This window comes from Macaca thibetana, chromosome 10 (assembly GCF_024542745.1).
Source record: "Macaca thibetana thibetana isolate TM-01 chromosome 10, ASM2454274v1, whole genome shotgun sequence".
NCBI lineage: Eukaryota > Metazoa > Chordata > Mammalia > Primates > Cercopithecidae > Macaca > Macaca thibetana.
This window is the reverse complement of record NC_065587.1, coordinates 89,811,453-89,836,031: the sequence shown is the minus strand read 5'-3', so window position 1 is coordinate 89,836,031 and position 24,579 is coordinate 89,811,453. Positions and strand designations below refer to the sequence as shown.

Genomic DNA, 24,579 nt, shown 5'->3' with positions numbered 1-24,579 from the left:
CCTGACCTCGTGATCCACCCGTCTCGGCCTCCCAAAGTGCTGGGATTACAGGCTTGAGCCACCGCACCCGGCCTAGAATTTCAATACATGAATTGTGCCGGGGGCGGGGGGGACACAAATATTCAGCCCATATCAATGGCTATACTAAGAAAGATAGACGTTTTAATTTAGGATATTTAAGATGGAGAGTACCCCTCCAATAATTAGGAGAAATATGAGATAGAAATAAAGACATTATCACTTACAGGTTCTGGAGTGTACACGGCATACCTGGAGGCCAGCACACAAACGTCAGGGAGTGCAGGCAGAGAGAGGAAGAAAAGGGACCCGTGTCCTCACATGGTGGAAGCAGTGGTTTGAGGGGAAGGACACATGAGCCAATGTCTTTAATGGGTCCCAGGTGTTATCCAAACAGGTTTCCCAAAGGCAGCATGGGGAGTTTTAACTGGTGAGTTTAAAGCAAGCAGGCATGAGTTTTGGGAGGTTACCCAGTGACTGAGAGGTGGTCACTGTGGCATATGGTCCATGGGGAATGTGAAGGTAAGAAGGGCCTGTCAAGCAGGCTGTATCCAGCTGTCCCATAGGGAAGTGGTCACCAGAGAGCAGCTGTGTAAGGCAGGTATCTGGACCAACCACACTGAGGAACTGGGGAAAAAGGTGGAACTGCCAACTGTGTCGGGGTGACTCAGTCCTGCTTCTGGTATGAGAAGGTTCAACTTAGATTTTAAATGTTTGCTGAGGCAACATAAAATTATAAGAATTCACTACGGCCGGGCGCAGTGGCTCAAGCCTGTAATCCCAGCACTTTGGGAGGCCGAGACGGGCAGATCACAAGGTCAGGAGATCGAGACCATCCTGGCTAACACGGTGAAACCCCGTCTCTACTAAAAAAATACAAAAAAAATAGCCGGGCAAGATGGCGGGCGCCTGTAGTCCCAGCTACTCGGGAGGCTGAGGCAGGAGAATGGCGTGAACCCCGGAGGCGGAGCTTGCGGTGAGCTGAGATCTGGCCACTGCCGCTCCAGCCTTGGCGACAGAGCGAGACTCCGTCTCGGGGGGAAAAAAAAAAAAAAATTCACTGCAACAGGCAATAACAAGTGTTGTCCAGGATGTGGAAAAACTAGAATCATACACTGCTGATGGGAATATAAAACGGTGCAGCCACTTTAGAAGAGTTTGGCAGCTCCTGAAAAAGTTAAACAGAGTTATCATCTGACCAGCAATTCCATATCTAGGCAGAGGTATGGAGAATGTAAACATATGACTACACAAAATCTTGTACAAGGATGTGCACAACAACATTATTTATGATAGCCAAAAGTGGGATAACTCCAATGGCCAACATTAGATGACTAGATAAAATGTAATACATTCACACAAGAGAATAATTTTCAGCCACGAAAAGAAATAAATTACTGATACCTGTTACATCATGGATGAACTTCGAAAATATCATGCTAAATGAGAAGCCAGTCACAAAAGACCATATACTGTAAGATTTCATTTATAGAAAATGTTCAGAATAGGCAAATTTTTAGAGACAGGAAGTAGTTAACTGTTTGCCCCAGGCTGGGGACTGAATGGCTAGGGTGGGTGATGGGGAGTAGAAGGAATCGGGGGAGGTAAAGAGTGATTGCTAACAGGTATGGGGTTTCTTTTTCAGGAATGAAAATATGCTCACATTGATTGTGATTATGGCTGTACAACTCTTAATAAAAACTATAAAGCTGTCACAAAAAAAGAAAATGAACAAATGAATAAAAAATCCTTAGAAAAGAAATTAAGTTATGCAGCTAATCTGAGATTAGGAAGAGTTCCTGGCCCTGAGGCTGAGGTGGGAGGATTGCTTGAGCCCAGGAACTTGAGACCAGCTTGGCAACATAGTGAGACTACATCTCTACAAAATAAAAAATTAAAAAAATTTTTTTTAATTAAAAAATATTTGGGCACCTGTAATCCCAGATACTCAGGGAGCTGAGGCAGGAGATTTCGCTTGAACCCAGGAGGCAGAGGTTGCAGTGAGCCGAGCTCCATATATATATATATATATGTATAAAATTAGCTAGGCATGGTGGCACACACCTGTGGTCCCAGCTACTTGGAGACTGAGGCAGGAGAATTGCTTGGGCCCAGGAAGTCAAAGCTGCAGTAAGCTATGATCGCACCACTGCACTCCAGCCTGGGCTACAGAGTGAGGCCATGTCTCAAAAAAAATTAGGAAAAGTACATCTCTCCCATCTCTCCCCATAGAGGGAGGAGGGACAGGAAGATCCAGCAGGATAGAAAAGTATAGAGGAAAAAGGAAGTTCTACCTCCACGATCCTTTAGTACTCTAGCTGTTCTCCCCCGAGAAAGCAACTCTAAGTTTCTTGCAGAAAGGACCTTGATACACTAGTAGGTATGTGCGTAAAGGGTGACATACTTTGCATTACATGATTATAGTTTTTATTATATTCAATTTTAACAGCAGCATATTATCCTATTCTATAGATGTACCATAATTTATGTAAACAGTCTGCTATTGAAGGACATTGGTTTGTTTCCCACCATCTTCCACTCCAAATCATGCTGCAGTGATTATCCCTGAGTGTATGTCTCTCTGCACACAGGCAAGTATATCAGTAGGACACTTTTCTAGAACTGAAATTGCTGGGTCAAGCCTGCCTTATAGAATATTGTCATTTTACCATCCAAAGAGGCCATTATGTCATTTTAAAGAATTTTCCATTATACCATATGGTTTAAATAGCAAAATGATATTAATCAACATTCTGATTCATCAATATGAATAGTATTTGTAATATACTGGTGTCTTCTATTCCTTTTGTAATAAAAAAGCTGATATATGTTATACTGATATAATAAAAACAAATTTTAAAACAGGAAAAATTATCTATTACCACTACCGTAATCTAACAACTACTTTCATTTTTCCTGTTATAAAAAAAACTAGTTGTGTAAATAGATGGCTCTGAGGGATGGGCTACTGTGGAGACTTTAGCAGGGCTAAAAGGGCTGAGGCCTCCGAGTGGCTGTGCAATAGCAGTCATTTGGTGGAGACATGAGGCAAATCAGTGATCAGACTTAGAAGTCTGAGAAGGCTTTAATTTTTCATTTTCAAGACCAGTTTATGAAGTGTTAATGCACCAACACCAGAGCAATGACTAACCCAGTACAGGGGGGACATGGCAGGCCTAAGCACCTTCCTCTTTTGATCTGCTAAAGGCCAAGCCAAAGCACAAAAGAAGGCACATTGCAGATATGAGAAAGACACCTGAGGAGGGCCAAAGGACGTGCCCCTGAGTTACTGCACTCAATTAGTAATTCTCAAATGTCTCCGACCCCCTAAGAGAGGCAAAACTGAACAACGAATCCAGAGCCAAGAAGTGGAGAGAAACAGCAATCAGATTGGTAATCTGCAGAGTCAGGAAAGTAGCAGGGAACCATGATGTACTTATAGTAAATGCTTCAGAACTACAGAAAGTGAAAATAAGGACCTAATTCAAGAGACAACACTGTTAGCAGAGGTTTATCTCCCAAAAAGAGGAGCATTTGTCACTTTCTGTGATAGCAAGTAGTTATGAACTGTTTTGCAATTTTGCCAAGCATTGCCAGACTTCTTGGGATACGGAAATCTGGATCCTCAATAAACTCTAGTAATATACTAATAAATAAGTACATGGCATGTTAGTGGCCTGTAACAAATTAGGAGTTATAAAAAAGCGGCCCTTAATTATGTGTAAAAATAAAAGTCTGTGGACGATGCATCATTCATCCAAGGGCCCAAAAAAGGCAACACGTACTTGAGGATCTGCTTCAACTCAATAGGAAGGTTGTCTTCCTGCGCTATTTCTAGTTGTTGCCAGTATTATTCATAGGGAGCAGTAACTTTTTATTTTGACATAATTTAAACAATATTTTTTATTTATAGAGATGCGGTCTATGTTGCCCAGGGTGGACTCGAACTCCTGGGCTCAAGTGATCCTCCTGCCTCGGTCTCCCAAGTAGCTGGGCCTGCAGGTGTGCATCAACACACGTGACTTTATTTTGATATAATCTTACACCTACAGAAACATTGCAAAAATAATACAAAACATTCCCCTAACAGTGTTTAGCCAGATTTACCAAATGTTTACATTTTATCCCATTTATCATTTTCTCTCCTTCTACATATATGTGTTTGTCTCTGCATGTGTGTATACTTAAATATAAGCATACGATTTTTTTCTGAATCATTTGAGGGTAAGTTGGGACACCCTGCCTATTTACCACTAAGCACTTCAGTGAGCATTTCCAAAAGCACAGGGACACGCTCGTTCTTGAGCAAAGTTCATGATCAGAATCAGAAAATTTAACATTGATATAATCTTGTTTTCTATTCCACAACCCATAATCCAATTTTGTCAATTGGGCCAATAATAAGCCAGTAACAAAGTCATTTATTATTATCATCATCAAGTATTATATACTATACGTAATTGTTTCTGCTATACTTTTATACAACTGGCAGCACAGTAGGCTTGTTGACACCAGCATCACCACAAACATGTCAGAAATGCATTACACTACGATGTTAAGTTACAGGCAATAGGAATTTTTTCGGCTCCATTATAACCCTATGTCTAAGACTGACAACAATGTAATACCATTCTATAAACATTAAATTTTTAAAAATTTAAATTATAACAATCCTGGATTGGGTCCTGGAACAACAAAAAAAGAAGACATTAATGGAAAAACTGGTAATATCTGAATCCAGTCTAGAGCTTAGTTAATAGTAACGCATCTGTGTTGGTTTCCTAGATTTGACAAGTGTAGCATGGTAATGTAAGATGGTAACAATGGTGGCAACTAGGTGAGGGATCCAACGGAACACTTTGTACTATCTCTGCAACTTTTCTGCAACTCTAAAATTACTGTAAAATAAAGACAATTTTTAAAAAATTATAACCCCCCCCCCCAGTACTGAGGAAGGTTAGGTGAAATAGAAGCTCTCACACTGTTGGTGGCTGAATAAATGGGCAGAATCCTCTTAGGGAAGAATCTGGCATCAAGAGTCCTAACCATGCTTGTTGCTTTGATTCAGTAATTCTATATGGAAATAGAGCTAAATAGGAAATAAAGCTAATAGAAAAAAACAGCTATGTGGACAAACAAGTTCACTTAAAGCATTATTTAAAATCATAAAAAGTTGGAAGCAACCTGTATGACTATAAAATAGGGAAAGGTCACGAAGTCATATAAATGAGGCAAATAAAGACTATGTCATAGCAAAAATACTTACAATTTAAAAATTACATACTCAGTCTGCTTATACCTATATAAAATAAATCTAAACACAGGAAAAAGATATTTACCAAAACATGTTTATATGGAATTATGTCAAGAATATTAACATTACTATTCTCTTTTCTTTTTTTTGGTTTAATAAATTCAACTTGATTTAAACTTTTGAAAACCATTTTACTGAGATATAATTCACATACCATAAAACTTATCCTTTTAAAAGCATACAATTCAGTGGGCTTTTAGTATATTGACAGAGTTGTGCGACCACCACCACAATCAATTTTGGAACATTTTTTCATCACTCTAACAAGAAGCCCCATACCTTTTTGTACCTCCCTACCCTCCCCAGTCAGTTCCCAGCCCTAAGCAGCCACTAATCTACTTTCTGTTTGTAAAAATCTGCTTATTCTGCACATTTTATTAATATTTAAGTGGAATCATATAGTATGTTGTCTTTTTTGATTGGTTTCTTTCACTTAGCACAATGTTTTCTAGGTTTATCCATTCTGTGGCATTTATCAGTATTTTATTCCTTTTCATGGCTGAATAATATTGTGTTTTAAGGATATACTGTATTTTGTTTATCCATTCATCAGATGAGAACATGTAAATTGTGTCCACTTTTGGACTACTATGAATAACGCTGCTATAAACTTTTGTCCACGTTTTGTGTCCAATCTTGTACACAGCAAGCTGCTATGCTTGAATGCTATGCTATGAATGAAACTGTTGCTTCGTATGGTAACTATATGTTTAACTTTTTCAGGAACTGCTAAACTGTTTTCCAAAGTGTTTGCACCATTTTACATTCCCACCAGCAATTACATAAACTTTAATAACAAAAAATGAGAAACTTGCAAGAATTAATTGCTGCTCCCTATAAGGCAATGCTGCATCTGAACTAACTCAATACTTGCAAAGTAAAATACTGGCTCCAGTAAAATGCAAGCTGAGCTTCTGTAGGCTTGCAGGTTTCCCATTTGCTGAGATCAGGCTCTAAGACAGGTGTCTCTTTTCTTTTTTAAAAGTCTGTCATTTTATTAGCTTAGCAACAGGAAACAGAGTACTCTTTAATCCTAAATTATGAACATTACTATGTGTCTTCTCAAAGCAGTTTCTGAGCCAGGGAAGCCAAAAAGAGAATGCCATGTTTCACATTATTGTTGACAGAGGAATAATATTAGGAATTCCAAAGTTTTTGAGAGACAGTTGTTATTGCCAAAAGCAGCAGCAGGTTATCAGTATTTAAGGATCTGACACAATGACCAACTTTTCCACACCTTCCTATTGCTTTGTGTAGGTGAGTGCTAGAGATAAATCTATAATCCAATATTTTAGTTCAGATCTTCTTTTCTTGTCACAGTTATTCATCTGCAGTCTTAAAAAATGTTGGGAGTTGTGGGAAGCAATAGCAAAGCAAATGAACATGACCAAAAATATTTATTAGTGAACAGAAGATAACTTAAAAATCAGGAATTCATCTTTACTAGGAGAAAGAAGAGGAATGAACATAAGAAGATATCAACAAGTTTAGAATTGTAATGATGTATTAATCATTATGAACTACAGTATTTAAAGGCAGATCTTAACCACTAATATACTTTGAAAAAAAATGTTATACTTCATGTTTTGCAAAATGCTAAGGAAATCTTTATTTTTTCTTCTTCTTATTATCTTCACAGACAAGGGAATAAGAAGCAGCAAGTTAAATGCAGAATGGAAATGAAGCTGTTAGACCAAATTTTCAGCTTTTCACATGGTACAATTATTGTTTTTAATTTCTACGTAAGCAAGTTCTTAAGTCACATTGAGAATATTTTTTAAAATCCATTAACAATAATTTACATGCAACAATCCTGAAGAAATTATTTTATATGATTGTTATTATAAAATTATTATACATATTTTACATGATACACATATCACACATTGAATTGTGTCCAATTCATATGTTGAAGCCCCAATCCCCAATGTGGCTTAAAGGACAGGGCCTTAAAGGAGGTAACAAAGGTTAAATTGGGTCATAATGGTGGAACCTTAATCCAATAGAATTGGTGTCCTTATAAGAAGAGGAACAGATACCAATGATCTCTCCGTTCATGCACACAGAGAAAAGGGCACACGAGGACACAGTGAGAAGGCCCCTTCTATGACTCAAGGAGAAAGGCCTCATCAGAAAGCAACCCTGCTGGCACCTTGATCTTGGACTTCCAGCCTCCAGAACTTCAAAAAATACATTTCTGTTGTTTAAGCCACCCAGTTTGTGGAATTTTGTTATGGCAGTCCTAGCAAACTAATACATTATGCCATTGTGATTTTTAAACCTTCTTCTTACATGTTGCCACCATGATAAATGTAGTCACCACCAAAATTGCACAACTTAGGCCACCAAGAGACATCTCTGGCCATGAAATTCAACAGTTATTGGAACTATCTAAACTTTAAGATGTATCTGTTAAATTAGGCTTTAATGGTGTATTCTGTAAATTATCTTACACAAAATCAATCTGAGTTGTCACCATCAAGTGGTATTATCTCCTATTTCTTCAATTCATAGGTAGTCTCCCTACCTCCACACCAACCTCTTCACTCTCTTAAATAAGTGGCAAGAATCCAGGATCAAAGTAAGGCTACCCTAATGGAAAACAACAATGGTGCTGATGGCGGTGATGGTGGCATCAAGAGCAGTGAACATTTATCAAGCATGTACGAGGTGACAAGCAGGAGCTAAGAGATTTATATTATCAAAACAACCATTATTATTAGCCCTACTCTTATGGGACTTAGCCAGGTTAAGCAACTTGTCCATGTTCACAGAGCCAGGATTCAAACCCAGATACCAGGACTCCAATGCAAACCTTTTATGCTACAATATTCAAAACTGAGTCAGTCAAACTCAAATTGCATTACTAAACCACAGCTTTTTAAAACAAACATAAAAATCCCTAATAATGAATCTGAAGCCTGTGCCTAATTTCTAACCTTGAATAACTCAAAATCTGATCTCACTAAAATAGACCCTGAATAGAACTTGTATATGATAAATAAAACCTAGTGTATGTGGGGTAAATGGAATAGTAAGAGAAAAGCAAGTATGAGCTTCAAGAGAAATTCGGCATTCCAAAAGAGTGCCAGCAGGTAACTTTCACAAAACGAACAGAACACCCGAGAACCACTCTTCCAACATCCGTAGCTCTAAGCAACTGTCTTGGTCAAAGTAATAAAGTTAAGTTACAGTTTTCAAGTAACACTTCCTAAGAGGCTTAATAAGTACCTAAAAATGTCAAGGTAACAGCTCTTTCTTTTTATAATACAATTCAACATCCCCTGTATATACCCCACCATCCCCAAATAGGGTAACTCAGGATAAAACTCTCTTAGAGATCCCCATTCACAAAAGAACTATGCAGAACTACATCAGAGGGATAGAAAGGCGCCTCCACTTTCCATAATTCTGAGGGATCTGAGTAAGGATGTAAGCAATTAACACTCCCCCACAATTAATAGAACAATCTCAACCACAAGCAGGCTCCTTCTTCCTAAAATGAACCAACCACCTACTCATCCCTTCTTCATAGGTTTAATTTTAAAAATTGTATTACAATTATTAAATTATAGAAAGGAGACACAAGGCAAAGGGATGTAAAGAACAAGTGACTTATTTTCCCCACCTCATTGCCTCTCTCTCCCCTCTACGAGGTGACTGAAGCCAATCAGTTAGGATGCCTATTCACACCTTCCTTCAAGCCCAGGACAACTAATTGCTTGATGGTAAGGTTTGGCCACTTGTACAAAGTGAGAGCGTGTTGTAAGCAACTCACCGCAACCTGCTTTTCTCTCTTAGTAATATTCCTTGGACACTGCCCAGATCATGAGGAATGCACTGGACTCTGGGCGCCACATGCAGAGCACTTGATCATGAGGGTGCTCTCTCCCTAGCTCAGCCTCTCCTCTGCAGCTGCTCATTCAGGCTGCTTCCATATTTCTGCTACTACAAATAATGCTGCAACATACAGACTATATTTTTGCCATTTTTTAAAGATTTTCTTTCTAGGGGACAGATAACCAAATGTGGGACTTCTGGGACAGAGCATATGTGTGTATTCATCATGACTGTTATCACCAGATTTTTTCCAAGAAAGTTCTAGGCACTAACTTTTTTTTTCAGACTGCAAGAAGTATATCTTTTTCTAATAATACAGTATTTCATGGACGATAAGTATATGAATTTGGAAAGTCTTCTAAAGAACAAGAAATCAATACTCATTCTCCTGTGGAGCTTCTATAAACCTTTTTCCACTATCAAAAGGAGAAAAGAAACAGTGTTTCCCCACAAAATTTATCCTCTTCTTGTTAAATTGACTTATGTTTCTTTTCCCCTTCTCATCCACTTTTTTTCTTTTTCCCCTCATTCCACTACACGATAGGCACCTGTATCTGTGAATATAATTTTCTCATTTGTTAGAGCCTCTGTCACATAATACACTTGCCACAGAATCCTGCCACAGAGAAGAGCAAAGGAAGATAGCTGGCTAGCCAAATGTCTCCACAAAAGGTAAGTTTTAAAAATACTGTTTTTCTTTCCTTCTTGACTATGAGAGAGTAGCTAATCCCTTAAAAAAAAGGCCCTCTCCCATCATTTTCCTAAGTAAATCCTTTCTCCCAGTAACTGAAAAGCAGACTGATGTATTTATGAAGACTCCAGACCACTCTCCCACTTACTAGCTATATGATTGAGAAATTAAGTTACTTAATTTATTTGAGCTCCCATTTCCTAATCTGTAAAATGGGTATTAAAATAGTTTTTATTTTGTAAGGTTGCTGTAACCAATGTGTATTTCTTTTTTTTTTTTTTTTTTGAGACGGAGTCTTGCTCTGTCGCCCAGGCTGGAGTGCAGTGGCCGGATCTCAGCTCACTGCAAGCTCCGCCTCCCGGGTTCACGCCATTCTCTGGCCTCAGCCTCCCGAGTAGCTGGGACTACAGGCGCCCGCCACCTCGCCCGGCTAGTTTTTTGTATTTCTTAATAGAGATGGGGTTTCACCGTGTTAGCCAGGATGGTTTCGATCTCCTGACCTCGTGATCCGCCCGTCTCGGCCTCCCAAAGTGCTGGGATTACAGGCTTGAGCCACCGCGCCCGGCCACCAATGTGTATTTCTATATGCCTATATATATAAAGTCCTTAGAACAGTGCCTGAAAGACCTATGGGGGAGCTGTCCATCAGAGCCACATTCCCCACTAGGTCCTTGAAAGGCACCCCCAAAAGCAGGAGTGCAGAGTCCAAATGTCATCTGCCCTCGAACACCACATGAAACGGGGAGTACCCTTCACTCAGAGAGCAGCTCTCCCCTCTTCCTCCTTTCAGGTGAGCAGGCCATCATCACTCACCAGGTGCAGGGTGCTGTGGGGTGGTGCGGCAGGGAAGAAGGGGCCAGGCCCCGCCATGTGGAAGCTTACTGTTGAATGAGCTGGGAGAGAAGAGCATGTTCTACCCTCTCCTGAAAAAAACGTCTGCAGGTCTGCAGATGTAGTTTTAGGGCCAGGACTTGAAATACAATTTGTGTAATTCGAGTTAACTTCTGTTTTCCGAATACAAACACATATAAATAAGAAATCAATATAAAAAGGTCCAGCTGAACACAGAGAGACTACTTTTTGACTTGTCATGGTTCTGTCTAAATCAAGTACAGTCAAAACTTTGAGAATGGCAGAACTGAGGGCCACGTTCCCCGTGAAGGCAACTGCTCAGAGCTCCCATTTAGGGAGATTTTTGTGTTGTTTATAGTTGAGCAGTGATTCACGGGGGCTGCTGGTGAAGGCAGCACTGTGGGCTAGTAAGGATAAGAAATCGGGCTTACACAGAGAATTCTAAGGAATAACCTCTACCTCCTCCACCCACTGTTAGCAGGTGTGAGAGGTGTGAGAGAGCGGGCCCATATCCCTGGGCCCTCACCATCCCAGTACCTGCCCAGTGTCCTCCTGTAAGCACCTGTGCCTCTTGGCCGGAGCGTTTCTCTCAGCTGCTGTGTAGCACCAGAAGAGGAGCCAGGCGCAGCACTCTGGCAGTGGCAGACCTGGAGGGGAAACACGTCCCTTTCCTACTCTGCGAATGGGATATCCCCGAGGCATGCCCTATACAGTCATCCAAAGTTCCCCAGTGGGACTGAGCGCCAGGTGCTCTGAGTGATAACCCACTCAATCACACACTCTTACAGCCCACTTTCCCTTCCCCCTGCCATCTTCCCCTCTTTTCTATCTGTGCTTCCTGGGACCACCTCCCAAATGAACTACTTACACTCAAATCCTTGTGTTAGGGTCCTTCCCAGAGTATTCCAATTCAAGTCACTTGCTCTTTCATTAGAGACACTTCAGTATAGTTTTAGGATTCCTTTTCCCCCTTGCTGCAATATTTATTTCAATAAAGTTTCCCCTACACAAGGTATCTATCTGGTCCCTTTACTCCTTGGAGATGAGCCAGGTCCTACAGTGGCTGCCTTGGTCTCATGAATGGTGCTCAGATCCTGGGAACAGCATTCTATCTCATCTGGAATGGAAGAACCCTTTCCATCATCTCATACTGGGGTGTTGTCTTCTCTGTCACGTGCCTCTCCTGCAGTGGCACTACTCCTGGGAGTACCTCGGACACATGCTCAGATCCGTAGCTAAAGCCACTGCAGAGCTCATCCCTGCATACCAGGCACACAGCCACCTCCTGTGGCTGTGCAGGCTTTCTCCCTTCAAGTTCTTCTTCAGTTGAGCTGTAACGCATTTCTTCTGCCCAACAAAGCCAACAGAAACGGATGCTTCTTTTATTGCAAACATGGGCAGTTTAGGGGGCAGGTCCTCTGCTTGCCATGGCTCACCTGATTCAGCTCAAATACTACAGCACCAAGGAAGACCATTTCTTCCCTCAAGTCTAGGTAAAAATGTAGTACTTAAAGTTTTAATTTCACCAGGAATTTCTCCAACTTTTGAAGAGCTACCCATACTACCTTTTACCCATACTGCCTTAGAGGGCATTGTTGCAAGGTGGTTAATAGCACGGACGCTGAAGTCCAATGGTCTGGGTTTGAATATTGCCTCTGCCTGATTGTGTAGTTTTCGACGAGTTAACTAACTTTTCTGAGCATTACTATAAAATGGGGGCAACAATATCCTCTACTTCCAGGGTTGCTGAGAAGATACATATAAAGTGTTAATACAGCACCTGGCAAAGTAAAAGTGCGGTGATTATTACCCATTGTTACTACCAGTATTAAAAAGTGGGAATAACACCCTTGTAACCATCCTCCACCTGATCCTTGCAGAGAGGGTGACCACAGGGGAAGTGACGCTCCTCCACAAACCTTCAGCTCTGTGATGAAATTCCCTGATCCTCCACACCTATCCAGGCCTGATAGAGTATAATCAGTTTGCTTCTACTTCTAGTAGAATATATTTCACAGACTAATAGTTCAAAGAAACCACACAACCCCCATCCCCAAATGTATACTCTCATTCAAAAATGCCATCTCAATCTTTCTTGAGGACATACATTTTTATGTGTTTTTATGTATATTTTCTAGTCACTGTTCTTCAACCAGAAGAACATGCCTAGAAACAGAGTTTGCCCCCAAAATAAAAAATAACTATACATATATATAGTTTTATATATATATATATTATATATATATAATAGAGGTGAAGAACTATTATAGTAAAATTTGTGAGGATTTGAGTGGGGCTTGAAATGTGCCTTTTTGGTAAGACATATTTTTGTAAGCTAAGTAAATTCATAGTGGAAACAAGCATGGCAGATGAATAGACTATTAACCCTTCTAAGTGATGTATGATTCTAAAGAGCAGCCACTGGATGCAAGCAAACAATAGATGTCCTACACTAAAACTGAGCCAGGGTTTTACATTTATAAAATGGACACACACCACTTGATGACTTTTCTTAGCATCCACGTTACCGCCTATGGTTGAAAGCTGTACAGCCACTTAAAAAATATGTTTTTATAATTCAGAATGATCACCAATTTGATCGATCCTCTCCCCTTTATTAGTGTTTTCCACCTCAATGGCCATCCCCAATACAGGCCCTCCATTCTGTTAATTCTTCCTGTCTGAATGGAGCCTCATTTCCTCAGCTCCATATACTCCTCCCCAGGCTCATCCTGCACAGCACTGCCAGCCTCATCTTCCCGCAGCTGCACACATGGGATGTGACCGCTCTGCTCACAAGTCCTTCCTTCATTGGCCCCAACACACACACACACACACACACACACACACACACACACACACACACACACACACAAAATTCGAAGAGGAAATCTCAGTTCTTAGCCTGGTACCATAGTTTCAGGCACCAAACCCCACAAGGTAGCTTTCCAGGCTCATTTTCTGCCACTGACTGGCATCCTGCCCATCCTTCTATGCCAGCTCACACACCACCTCCTCCACCAGGCCTGGGGTTACTCAATTCATGGGAAGCAGGACCTTCTTTCTTCTCACTGCTCATGCTTGTCCCATGTGACTGGCACTTTATCACACACTATTCTGTGCCTTAGAAAGAACATTGCTTTGTGAGAAGCACTTTGAAGGTAAGAAAATTGTGGCATTTATAGAGTGGCCTACTGTGGCTTCTCAAACAGAATATATGCCTAACAACTACTTACTGATTCAACCAGTGACTGTACTATGCTTCGAAAGGCCCTGGGCCAATGACCAAGACCAATTCATACGACTGCCCAAAGACGACGAGCTTGGATTTCCACTAAACAATAAGACATAACTCATATGATAAGGAATTGTTCAGGAATTATAGAAGGAGTCACTAAAACATGATTTCGCTGAAATGCATTTACCTTTTAATTGGTTGAACATCAGTGGAAAATTAGAAAAGGCAAAATATAAATTTCTCAAAATGTTACCTAATTGATTCTTATACAGCCAATAGTCAAAGCTTTTAAGGAAATGACATCTTTCCATATAAATGAAAAGACTTCTAATTATTATATGTAAGATTTTAAGGGGTTGTCAACTGTATGTCTCTTGCCCTAATTTTAAATATGTCCTAAAAGGAGACTCCATAACTATATGCAAGGTAAAGAATCAGTGGGTAAGAAAAAAAAAGCTTCCGTTTTCCTGAAGTACCATTGACACTGCTGTGCTAAGAATATGTCTATCAAGAAAGGCACAGAAAGAACTAACTGGCTTCTAGATTAAAACACACCAATTATTTCATGACTGAATGTCAAACAGAAAAACTGCTTGAATGCTTTAAAAGTCTATCACATCATACCACATTTGGCCTACACCGAATGGCATATTCATCATTTATCATTAAAGGCCTTTTTATATAGGTCAAGGTTGCTAGGGCTTGGTGTTTTGTATCTTACAGTTTAAAGAATGCTCTAAATTCTAGGGTTTTTTTTTAACTTTTTAATCTATGAGGAAGGAAAACGAAAACTTCCTATAAACTCAGATTAATGCCTGCTAATGCACGGAAGAAAGAAAAACTAAAACCTTCCTCCTACTATAAAAACAAAATAGTGTGGCCTCTGTTTCTTTTCTGATAAGAGTCTTAAATACCAAACAGTTAACTGCATAATAACATTTACTGGCAGCCAGGCAGCCTGCTTAGCAGATATATAAAGCAGGTAAAAGGAGAAAAAGTTAATTTCTTGGCTGAATGATTCCATCGGTAGCTATAGGGCAAACCTGAAAGTCTTTTAGTAAAGTAGCAGTTGATTCTTCTATCAATCTGTAGCACACATACTCTTCCAAGGAAAGCATTAAATATGAAAATCATATCCCGTTATCATCTGTTTCCAGCTTTCAGCCCAGTAAGCTTTTCTTAATGAATGCTGCAGCCTAAGGAACAAGCACGCTGTTGGCTTTTCTGAATAATGGAGTGATGCTACCATTTTTGCTTATTACAATATCGACTGGCTGAGGGGGTTTCACACATAGTCACAAGTGACTACTCTTGCCAGCATGCTCCAAGTTATTACAAGATGTTTTTAGACATTTCATCTAAAAGAGCTTTACTGCTTTTAGTGAAGAAAACATCTATGGTCTTGAACAGAATCATTTATATGGAGATAGGCGGGAGGATTAGAAGCCTGCATTACAGCAGATACATAGCAGAATTTATTTAAGTATTCCTTGCCGATCTTTTTGTCTATTGCTTAGATATGCAATCTGTTCTTTCCACTTTTTCTGTGCAAAGGTTAAAATGTACAGAATTATATATATTCACACAAATAAAAGAATCAAAATGCCATATTTTGTTTACTTTTCATTTAAAACACTTCTCAAACTAAGAAAAGAGCAGCTACAAGGCATGATTTAGAAAAATAATTTTACCTACTGACAACATTGAGGTTTTCTTTAGAGTCTATCCTTTCTTCCCAAAGTAACTCTCTTTCAGCAAACTTAATTAGACATTAAAGCAATATTCTGTAAGCAAAAATCTTTAATCACTTAAGGTTTAATCAAATGGATCTTTCTAATAAGATGATTTTATTTAAAACAATATCTTAAAATATAAACACTCCAGAACTCCTCTGTTAACAGAAAGGTTATCAATTTAGTTTATTACCTTTTCTCTGTCTTCATCTTTCAGTTCACCTTTTAGTCCCAGACTATCTTTTGAGAGTAGCATCTTCTTAATTTGAGTCTCATATTCAAGCTAAATATAAACAAAGTTTGATTTTGTGATAAATATTTTTACAACTAGCACCTGTCTGTATACTGCAGTCTTTACAACATACAGGGAACACTGAAGTAGAAAGTAAAAGCTGATGTTGCCACGAAATTCACCTTATCTTAGAAAATGAACAATTTTGCAAATAACACATATCGAAAGTTGAATTTTACAAAATGCCACAATTTTTAAATAAAATAAGATTTGATGGATTTTTTACTTTCATCAACTTAGCGAATAAAATCTTTATATATATATACACACACACACACATATATATGTATACAGTTTGATACTTTATCACAAAAATTCAATTCCTTTATTATGAAAGTAACACATTAGACAGTGTTTCCTTTTAGAAGTTTTGCCCCAAACAAAAGAAAAAAAAAATCAATCCTACTGATTTCTTATCTGTATGATATCTACAAAATATCATGATTCTGATCGTCACAGCAATTGAGTATACTTGCTAGATCATCAACTTAAAACAAATTCCATTTTCTATGAATAAAAATATACTGCAGACATCAATGATCAGAATCCAGTTTGCTCTGGCACTAATAACTACATAAAGATGTCTGCATCATTACCACACTATAATTGGTGAAAGTGATTCAATCTTAAAATGACTTTTTCTTAAAAGCAAGGCATAAAAAAGCACTTTGATTCAGTATGCTAGTAATTAAAGCCTTAAAAAAGTCATGTATTGTGGTCCATCACAGATAAGTATCAGAACATTTTCTAAATTAGGCAGGTATGCACTGTAATTAGAAACACACCTATGAGATGATGAAATTGAAAGCTGTTTCCTTAGTTCTCTGATTGAACATAAAATAGGCCCAAGCTTTGTTCTGACACACAAAAAACGAATGGGCACTAATAACCAAACTGATTTGTTTCTCTCAAAATATTCTGAAAGGTATTATTAATATATGCTGTCTCATTGTTAGTAACAGTTAGGTATGGATTTTTTTTAACCAGCAGAGTACTATTAATATGATAGATGGCAGTAATTCTCTAAATAGATACCCAATTAAATGAAAATTTTATAAGGCCAGTACAAATGATAAAATAATAAACTAAGAATAGATAAAGCAATAATGAAGATACAATTTACGTCTCTCTGTTCCATATCTATTCCTTTGAACTTGGAGGTGTTTACATTTTAACCACAAGAGCTTTAAACAGATATCCCTTACAGATTCCAAGGGACAGTATCTCAAAAAAGAAATGGGGGATGAATTACAATACAAACAAACAATTACAGGTTAAACAAAAATTCTTTTTTCCTGTGACTACAAATGTTTTCTTATGCTCTTTGAGATCAATGAGCATTGTACCTGATTTCCTCATTATAGGATCATTTCAGAGCCATACCTTCCAAAGACAGAGCACTTTCTCAAAGAAATATGAGAGTTTTATTCAATTCATTTTGCTGAAGGAAAAAGGAAGTGATAACTGCATAAAGTCTTCCTAAAGAACAGAAAGAAGTATCTTGAAGAGCCCAATTTAGATTGCTCTCAATGCAACTGAAAAAGTCACTAAACTGTAGATACTCTTTTTCTAAACAATGCAAATAGAAATGGCACAATGAAGTTGCAGAGATACAATGATAAATTAATGATTGATACAGACTGTAAGCCTGCATCCCCTAGGACCATGGATTTCCATCAAAAAATGCTTTGTTCTCTTTTTTCTTTTTTTCCTTTTTATTTTTCTATACAACACCTGGTTATTATCCATGTCCTGAACACTGGAAAGCAGGAGTTTTCCACAGTGCTCTCCAGAGCCTACTTATGCACCAGTAACATCTCCTGGTCTGGAGCCCCTCTAGGGATAAATAATTCCCTTATCTTCCCAGCCCCAACCCGAGAAAACTGTTTTAATAAACCCAAGAGCACTGAGTTAATCCATCAGGTAACTTGTTCTGTCTGTCACCGTATTGCTTCACAGCATTGGCTTGATGCTGCCCACCTAAACTTAGTAGGACCTTCCCATTTACTTCCTCACTATGCACAAGTAATTTATTTCAGTGGAATTAATGAAATCTGTTAACAATGACTGGGGGTTGATGGAGGTTCTCGCAGAAGTTTCTGGTCTCTGGGATTTCTCTCCAAGCTCACAAACGTTTTCCATTACGTTACTTTCTGTATTTTCACTTCCGTCAGTTTCCCTTCAATCACTTTACTGTTTGCCTGAGAGTGTCACTACTACCTTTTTTTTGCCACAGACTTCCTTTTTCATTGTTTTTCAGGGTTGCTCAGCTAATTCTCAAGTTACAGAATAAGTGAATAATTGAACTGAATTGACATTTAAAATCTGCTGGCCATGTCTCCTCATATCAGAGTTGAGGAAATGGGTACAGAGAGTTACATAATGGGCTGATTTTATCCTCAGGTCAGTACGAGAGACGCGACTAAGATTCACAGTCTTTTGTTTTCTCTTCTCCTATTTTTTTCCAGTATCTGTGCTTCCTCTTAGATCGTGAACTTTTACCAAAGATATGGGGGAACGTTTATTTGTTCAACTAATGTATATTAACAGGCAAGACACTCTGGTTGATAAAAAATGGTATGTGCTACACACTTTGTCCTCCAGGGGCCTGAAGGTTGTGCCCTGCTCACAATGTCTGTCACAATCCTTAGTAGAAATCAAATCAGAGTTCAAAAGATGTGTTCTCAAATATTAGCCCCTTATAAGCATACATAACCTAATGACTGAATTTTCAAGAATAAACACATCTATTTTACTTTACTTTTTTTTTTTTTTTGAGACAAGGTCTTGCTCTGTCACCCAGGCTGGAGTGCAGTGGCATGATCACAGCTCACTGTCCTTCAACCTCCCAGGCTTAATAAATCTTCCTACCTCAGTTCGCCAATAGCTGGGACTAGAGCACATGCCACCACGTCTAGCTAACTTTTTCTATTTTTTTGCAGGTTCTCATCATGTTGTCCAGGCCTGGAGAATCACATCTTTAAATAATGACATTATATATTCAAAACCCCTCTGCTATTAAACAGAAATGCTAACTGGGAAGGTATAATAAAGAGTATCATCAATACCACATTAGTTCTCACATACTAGTTCATGGTCCATAACAGAATGAGATAAAAAATACGGAAGAATTAATTTCAGTCAAGGGGGAAGTCTCGATGCTTACTGAGTGCTTATTATGTGCCATATTCTGGGTCAGATACTGAGAGCATTGAAATAATAAGACAAGGAGCTCACAGTGAAGTGGGAAAACAGACATGTAAACAATTATAATACCATGAAGGAAGTGCTTACTGAGATAATTATGACACAGACCTAAGGCAGGGCAGGGGGAAAAAGGCCTTCTAATTGAAGGAGGTATGAGATAATGTGGTGCTTTCAAGGAAATGCAAATTGTTCAGCATGCTTAAAGTACTGTGGATGATGTAAGACTGTGTGTGTGAGACAGAGAGAGAGAGAGTGTGTGTGTGTGTACGTGTGCGGGAGATAAAGATGTAGAGAGACAGTGGGAAGATATGGGGGTGGAAGAGTTAGAGGATCTGGAAGAGACAGATTTGGGGGTAAGAAGAGGCAAGGAGACAGGAATAGGAGAGTGGGGAGAGAGAGATAAGAGAGAGAAATGGGGATGGCAGGAGAAGATGGAAGGGGACAAATTAGGGAAAGATGGGGAGAAAAAATGTGCACATGTCTGTGTATTTGTGTGAGAGAGACAGACAGAGAGAGAGAGAGAGTGTGTGTGTGTGCGCGCATGTGTGTGCGCACGTGTTGGGAGGAGTAATAAGGGTGAGGCTGCTCTGTGCAGGCAGAGACCAGCGTCTGGACTTTGTCCTGAAAAGCCTTAGCCAGCATTTCAGGCCAAGGAGAGACCTAACCAGATGAAGACTCTTGTGCCTGCTATGGGGATCCTCCCCGAATGCCCTGACATGTCAGCCCCATGCCTGGCAATATTGCCATGAGAGAGGCTAAGGCAGATGCTGTTCTACACACGTCCCTGGGACTTTTCTGGTCACTCCTAAGTTCTGGAATCTGGGGCTCCATGCCTAAGGCTTCTCAGAACCTGGGAATGCTGCTCTGGGGAGCGTTTGGTTAATTTCCTACCACCTACAACCTTGCCCATCAGTCCTCAATCAATGCTGCTTAGGAGCTGCTGGACACATATCCCAAATGTGCAAACCACTTGCCAGAAGTTCCCTGTAGGATTCGGCGCCGGGCTGACTATGGTAGCTGGCTTAATCCCCCCTTGCCTACTGATATTCCTTATCTCCCAAATAAACCACTTACTGTCAAATCCCTGTTCTCCAGGTCTACTTCAGGGAGAACCCAACCTGAGACAAGGATAATGGGCACCTGAGTGAAACTGCTTTAAGTTAGGACCAACTGGGGCCCCTTTTACAAAAGCAGCAAATACAGGGAGCAGGGGGGCGGAATGAGGGAGAGGAGGGCACACTCCTCACAGCATTAATACTAATATTTACATTCTTAGGTTTTTTAAAATTTATTTTATTATTATTAATTTTTTTTGGAGAGACAGGGTCTTGCTCTGTCACCAGGGCTAGACTGCAGTGCCACCATCATAGCTCACTATAGCCTCAACCTCCTGGGCTCAAATGATCCTCTCCCCATCTCAGATTCCTGAGCAGCTGAGACTACTGGTGCACACCCCCAGAGTTGGCTAATTTTTAAATCTTTTGTGCAGATGGGGTCTCACTATGTTGCCCAGGCTGGTCTCGAATTCCTGGCCTTAAGTGATCCTCCCACCTCAGCCTCCTAAAGCACTGGGATTACAGGCATGAGCCACCATGCCCAGACCTAATATTTACATTTTTGAACTGTTTATTCAGCCCCTTTATCCAACTGACAAGTAGCAACATAGATATAACACTATATTTTCAAAACTACATAACACGTCAATATCCTTTATAAGCCCTAAAAATTATTATAGGCCTCCAAATAAAGTATTATGAGTCATAAAACCAGTTGACAGTGTTTTCAGCAATTAGCTCATTTTAAGAGATTTTAACATTATATGACGAACTGGGCCCAGCCCACCTCTACAAAGTGGGAGAAACTCACTTGGTATCAATTTGGGCAAAATCCCCACTTCTCTCACACGGCTTCACTTGGTTTCACTTTCTGGAATTCTACCAATTTGAAGCTCATGTGTATTAGCTGTAGTCTGTTCAAGGTGAAATACCTGTGGCATTTTGGGGTGTGTGGGCAATGCATTGTGAACACCTTTCTCCTAAGACTTATTTGAGGTCAATCAAGAAAGGAGGTAAAGATCTGATACCTGGATGGGCAGCATTAAGAGGAGACAAGTGGTTCTGGCATACCTGGGCCACCACTGGACACTGGCCCAAAAGGAAGAAGCAGAAAGAAATGGGAAAACACCAGAGACAAACATCCCCTATGTTGAACCTCAGCTCACTGCACAGCCTGCTGAAGGTGGGATCACTGGTGGGGTCTCTGACATTGCTATCTGGGTTCGTAGGGACACAACAAACATTGGCTTTGGACCTAGGGTGACTGTCAAAGTCGAGTTCTCCATGGAACTCACATCCTTCCCGAGTGTAGTGCCATGATTTGGCCTTTTATGCTACTAGAAGAATTTTTTTTTTTAAAGGCATTCCTCATCCAAAATTCAAAAAAGGAATATCTACATAATTTTTGAACCATATTTATTAATAGAGCTTTTCATATTCCTATCTAGTTTGTCACGTTAAAATGGTCCCCCATGTTGACAGTCTTTAGTAGCTCATACAAGTTTTTTATAACATATCCTTTTTATAAAATGAATGCTCTCAATATAAAAAAACTTTAAAAGATGATTCTTCCCTTCAAATTCCTTCCTCTCAAATTTGGCCATAATAAGAAATCAACAATTAAATGAAGCCTTAATATGAAAATCAGCAGAAATTTTCTATTTTTCCTTTATTTTATTGGGAAGACAAAATTCCCTCCTTTGCCCATCACTTTCATTTTCTCCATGAAATCTTTGACAAGTGGTTTACAACATTGATACTGACAACTTTTTTTGAACTTTAAACATTTTTCACGAATACTAAAATAAAAAAATGGGGAGCTAAAACTTGCTGTTGCCTGAGCACATTTAACTGTATATCTTGGTTTCTAAATACCCCTCTCCATTAAAAAGAACCACAGCTCCTTGGATAGGAGGCTAATTCCATATCTGAGGGAGAAAAAATGTGAGGTGAACCTGGAATATCTTGTTATGCCCCAGATCAAAGAAGGCTCAGAATTAAGGGGGTTATGTCAAAAGGACACAGGAGCCAATCTAGAGAGACTCCCACTGGCCAAATATAAGACAATAAAATGACAGAAAGAATAATTACTGTAATTGATAACATACTAGTAAATAGAAATTCACAAGTCCATCATAACATTAAAAAAAAAAGGGGGTCTATGGCCATACCACCCTGAACACGTTTGCTCTCATCTGATCTTGAAGGCTAAGCAGGGTTGGGCCTTTTTCATACTTGGATGGGAGACTCCTGGGAATACCAGGTGCTGTTGTAGGCTAAAAAAAAGGGGGGGGGGTGAAAGAAAGAAAATAGGGAAAACGCTCTTTGTTATAGAGGAAAGCCAGTTAACAGAAGATACAATAAAACAGAAAATCACGATTTTTCAAAACCTCCACTAGAAATAACTGGTTCAGGCAAGGCTCATCTATGGGTCCTAAAACGATTAGGTAAAAGGATATTGAGGAACACAATATTCCCATGATGCCAACTCATCACTCCACAGATTAGTTACTAACATGCAAAGGGAAAAAACTGTACCTTACAATAGGGACAACTAGAGATCATCATCTTAACCAATGGGTCAAAGTCAGCCTCACCCAGGGGCCACCTGACATCATCGGCCTCCTGATGGGATGCAGTTGGAAGTATAACCTCAGCTGTAACTGTTTAAATTAAAATTAATTAAAATTGGCAAAATTAAAAATACAGTCTTCAGTGTCACAAACCACATTTTAAGTGCTCAATAGCCATATATGAGCAGTAGCTGTATTAGATAGCATCAGTATATATACAGAACATTGCCATCACTGCAGAAAATTCTATTGGACAGTGCTTGTATAGACCACATTTCCAGTCCACAGGAAATACAGGGGATGCTGTGCAAGTTAAATGATGCCTTAGATTCAGAATGTGGATCATTCTACAAGCAGATGAACTGCCTTTTCAAAACAGCCAATTACATGGGGAAAAAAAAGGAGGAATGGTAGGAGACTAAATTCAATTAAAAGAGACAAAAAAGGCACAATAATCAATAACGCAAAAAACAATACGTGAGCCCTAGTTGGCTCCTGGTCTGGAAAAATAAGTTACTTTTTGGGAGAAGTGGGGAAATCCAAATATGAGCTGAATATTAAATAATATTATGTCTGGGTGCAGTGGCTCAAACCTGTAATTCCAGCACTCTGGGAGGCCAAGTCAGGAGAATTGCTTGAGACCGCGAGTTCAAGACCAGCCTGGGCAACATAGACCTCATCTCTACAAAAACTAAAAAATTAGCCAGGCATGGTAGTGCACACCTATAGCCCCAACTTAAGGCTGAGGAAGGAGGCTTGCTTGAGCCTAGAAGGTTGAGGCTACCATAAGCCATGATCACGCCACTGCACTTCAGCCTGGATGACAGGGTGAGGCCCTGTCTCAAAAAACAAAATATTATGAAATCATTTTTAATCTTCTTAGATGTGATAATGGTATGATTATGTAGGAGACTGCCCCTGCATTTAGGAGATCCATGCTCAAATGCTTAGGAAAGAAATGTCATGACGCCTGCAGCAGACTTTCAATGGCTCAGAGAAAAGAAAAAATATATACAAAGCAAATACAACAAGATATTTAAAATTACTGCATCTAAATGGAGAATTATGAGTGTTCATCACAATAATTATGTTAACTCTTCTGTGTATCTGATAATTTTATAATAAAAGGCTGAAGAAAAACTGCAGGGCAAAAGAAAAAAAAAGGTAGGGGGGCTCAGTAGCAGGCTAGCAGGCAGAATACTGAATTCAACTCCTCCTGTGATCAATGTTAAGGTGGGTTAAACTGGACAACACCTGACCAGTGGAAATGGTGAGGATAAAGGCCTAGCTCCTGGCCCTCCACACTTGGCCTAATTTGTGGAGCAGCAGGTAGCCAAGCAGCAGCAGGTAGCCAAGCACCTGCACTTCAAGGGGAAAAAGGTGCCAGAACAAGAGAGGGCTGCAAGGGCAGTTACTCTGGGTCACACAGTCCAGGAGCATGAAGGTAAACTCCTTGGGGACAGTTCTATCTTTACTGCTGTCCCAATGCACTGTTTGCCAGAGAGGGGCCCAGATCACAGAAAAAGAACCCTTTCAAGACAGAATCAGTTTCTAGAGGGAACCCCAATGCTGCTCAAATTCAGTCATTCAGCCAACAAATACCATGCATTACACCGTGCCAGGTACTGGCTAGTGATCTTGCCTGTGTTACAGATATCCCATTGATTCCTCAACTAAAGAAGAATCTTGGAAAATGCAGTTTCAAGTTCTCTGATAAAATTTAGCCATACGGTAATTCACAGAAAAAGCTGATACTTAATCCTAAG

General features: G+C 39.6%; 1 protein-coding gene across 7 annotated transcripts in view; it reads right to left on the bottom strand.

Annotated features, from left to right (window-relative positions):
- KIZ (kizuna centrosomal protein) overlaps positions 1–24,579 on the bottom strand; it is a 120,501-nt gene that overhangs the window by 84,843 nt on the left and 11,079 nt on the right. For 5 of the 7 annotated variants that reach the window (XM_050745440.1, XM_050745434.1, XM_050745436.1 and 2 more), the window contains one exon: positions 15,880–15,969. The exons of the other annotated variants lie outside the window; for them this stretch is intronic. In XM_050745440.1, the coding sequence (XP_050601397.1) occupies positions 15,880–15,969 (90 nt within the window). The remainder of the gene's footprint in view (positions 1–15,879; positions 15,970–24,579) is intronic. 7 annotated transcript variants of the gene reach the window in all.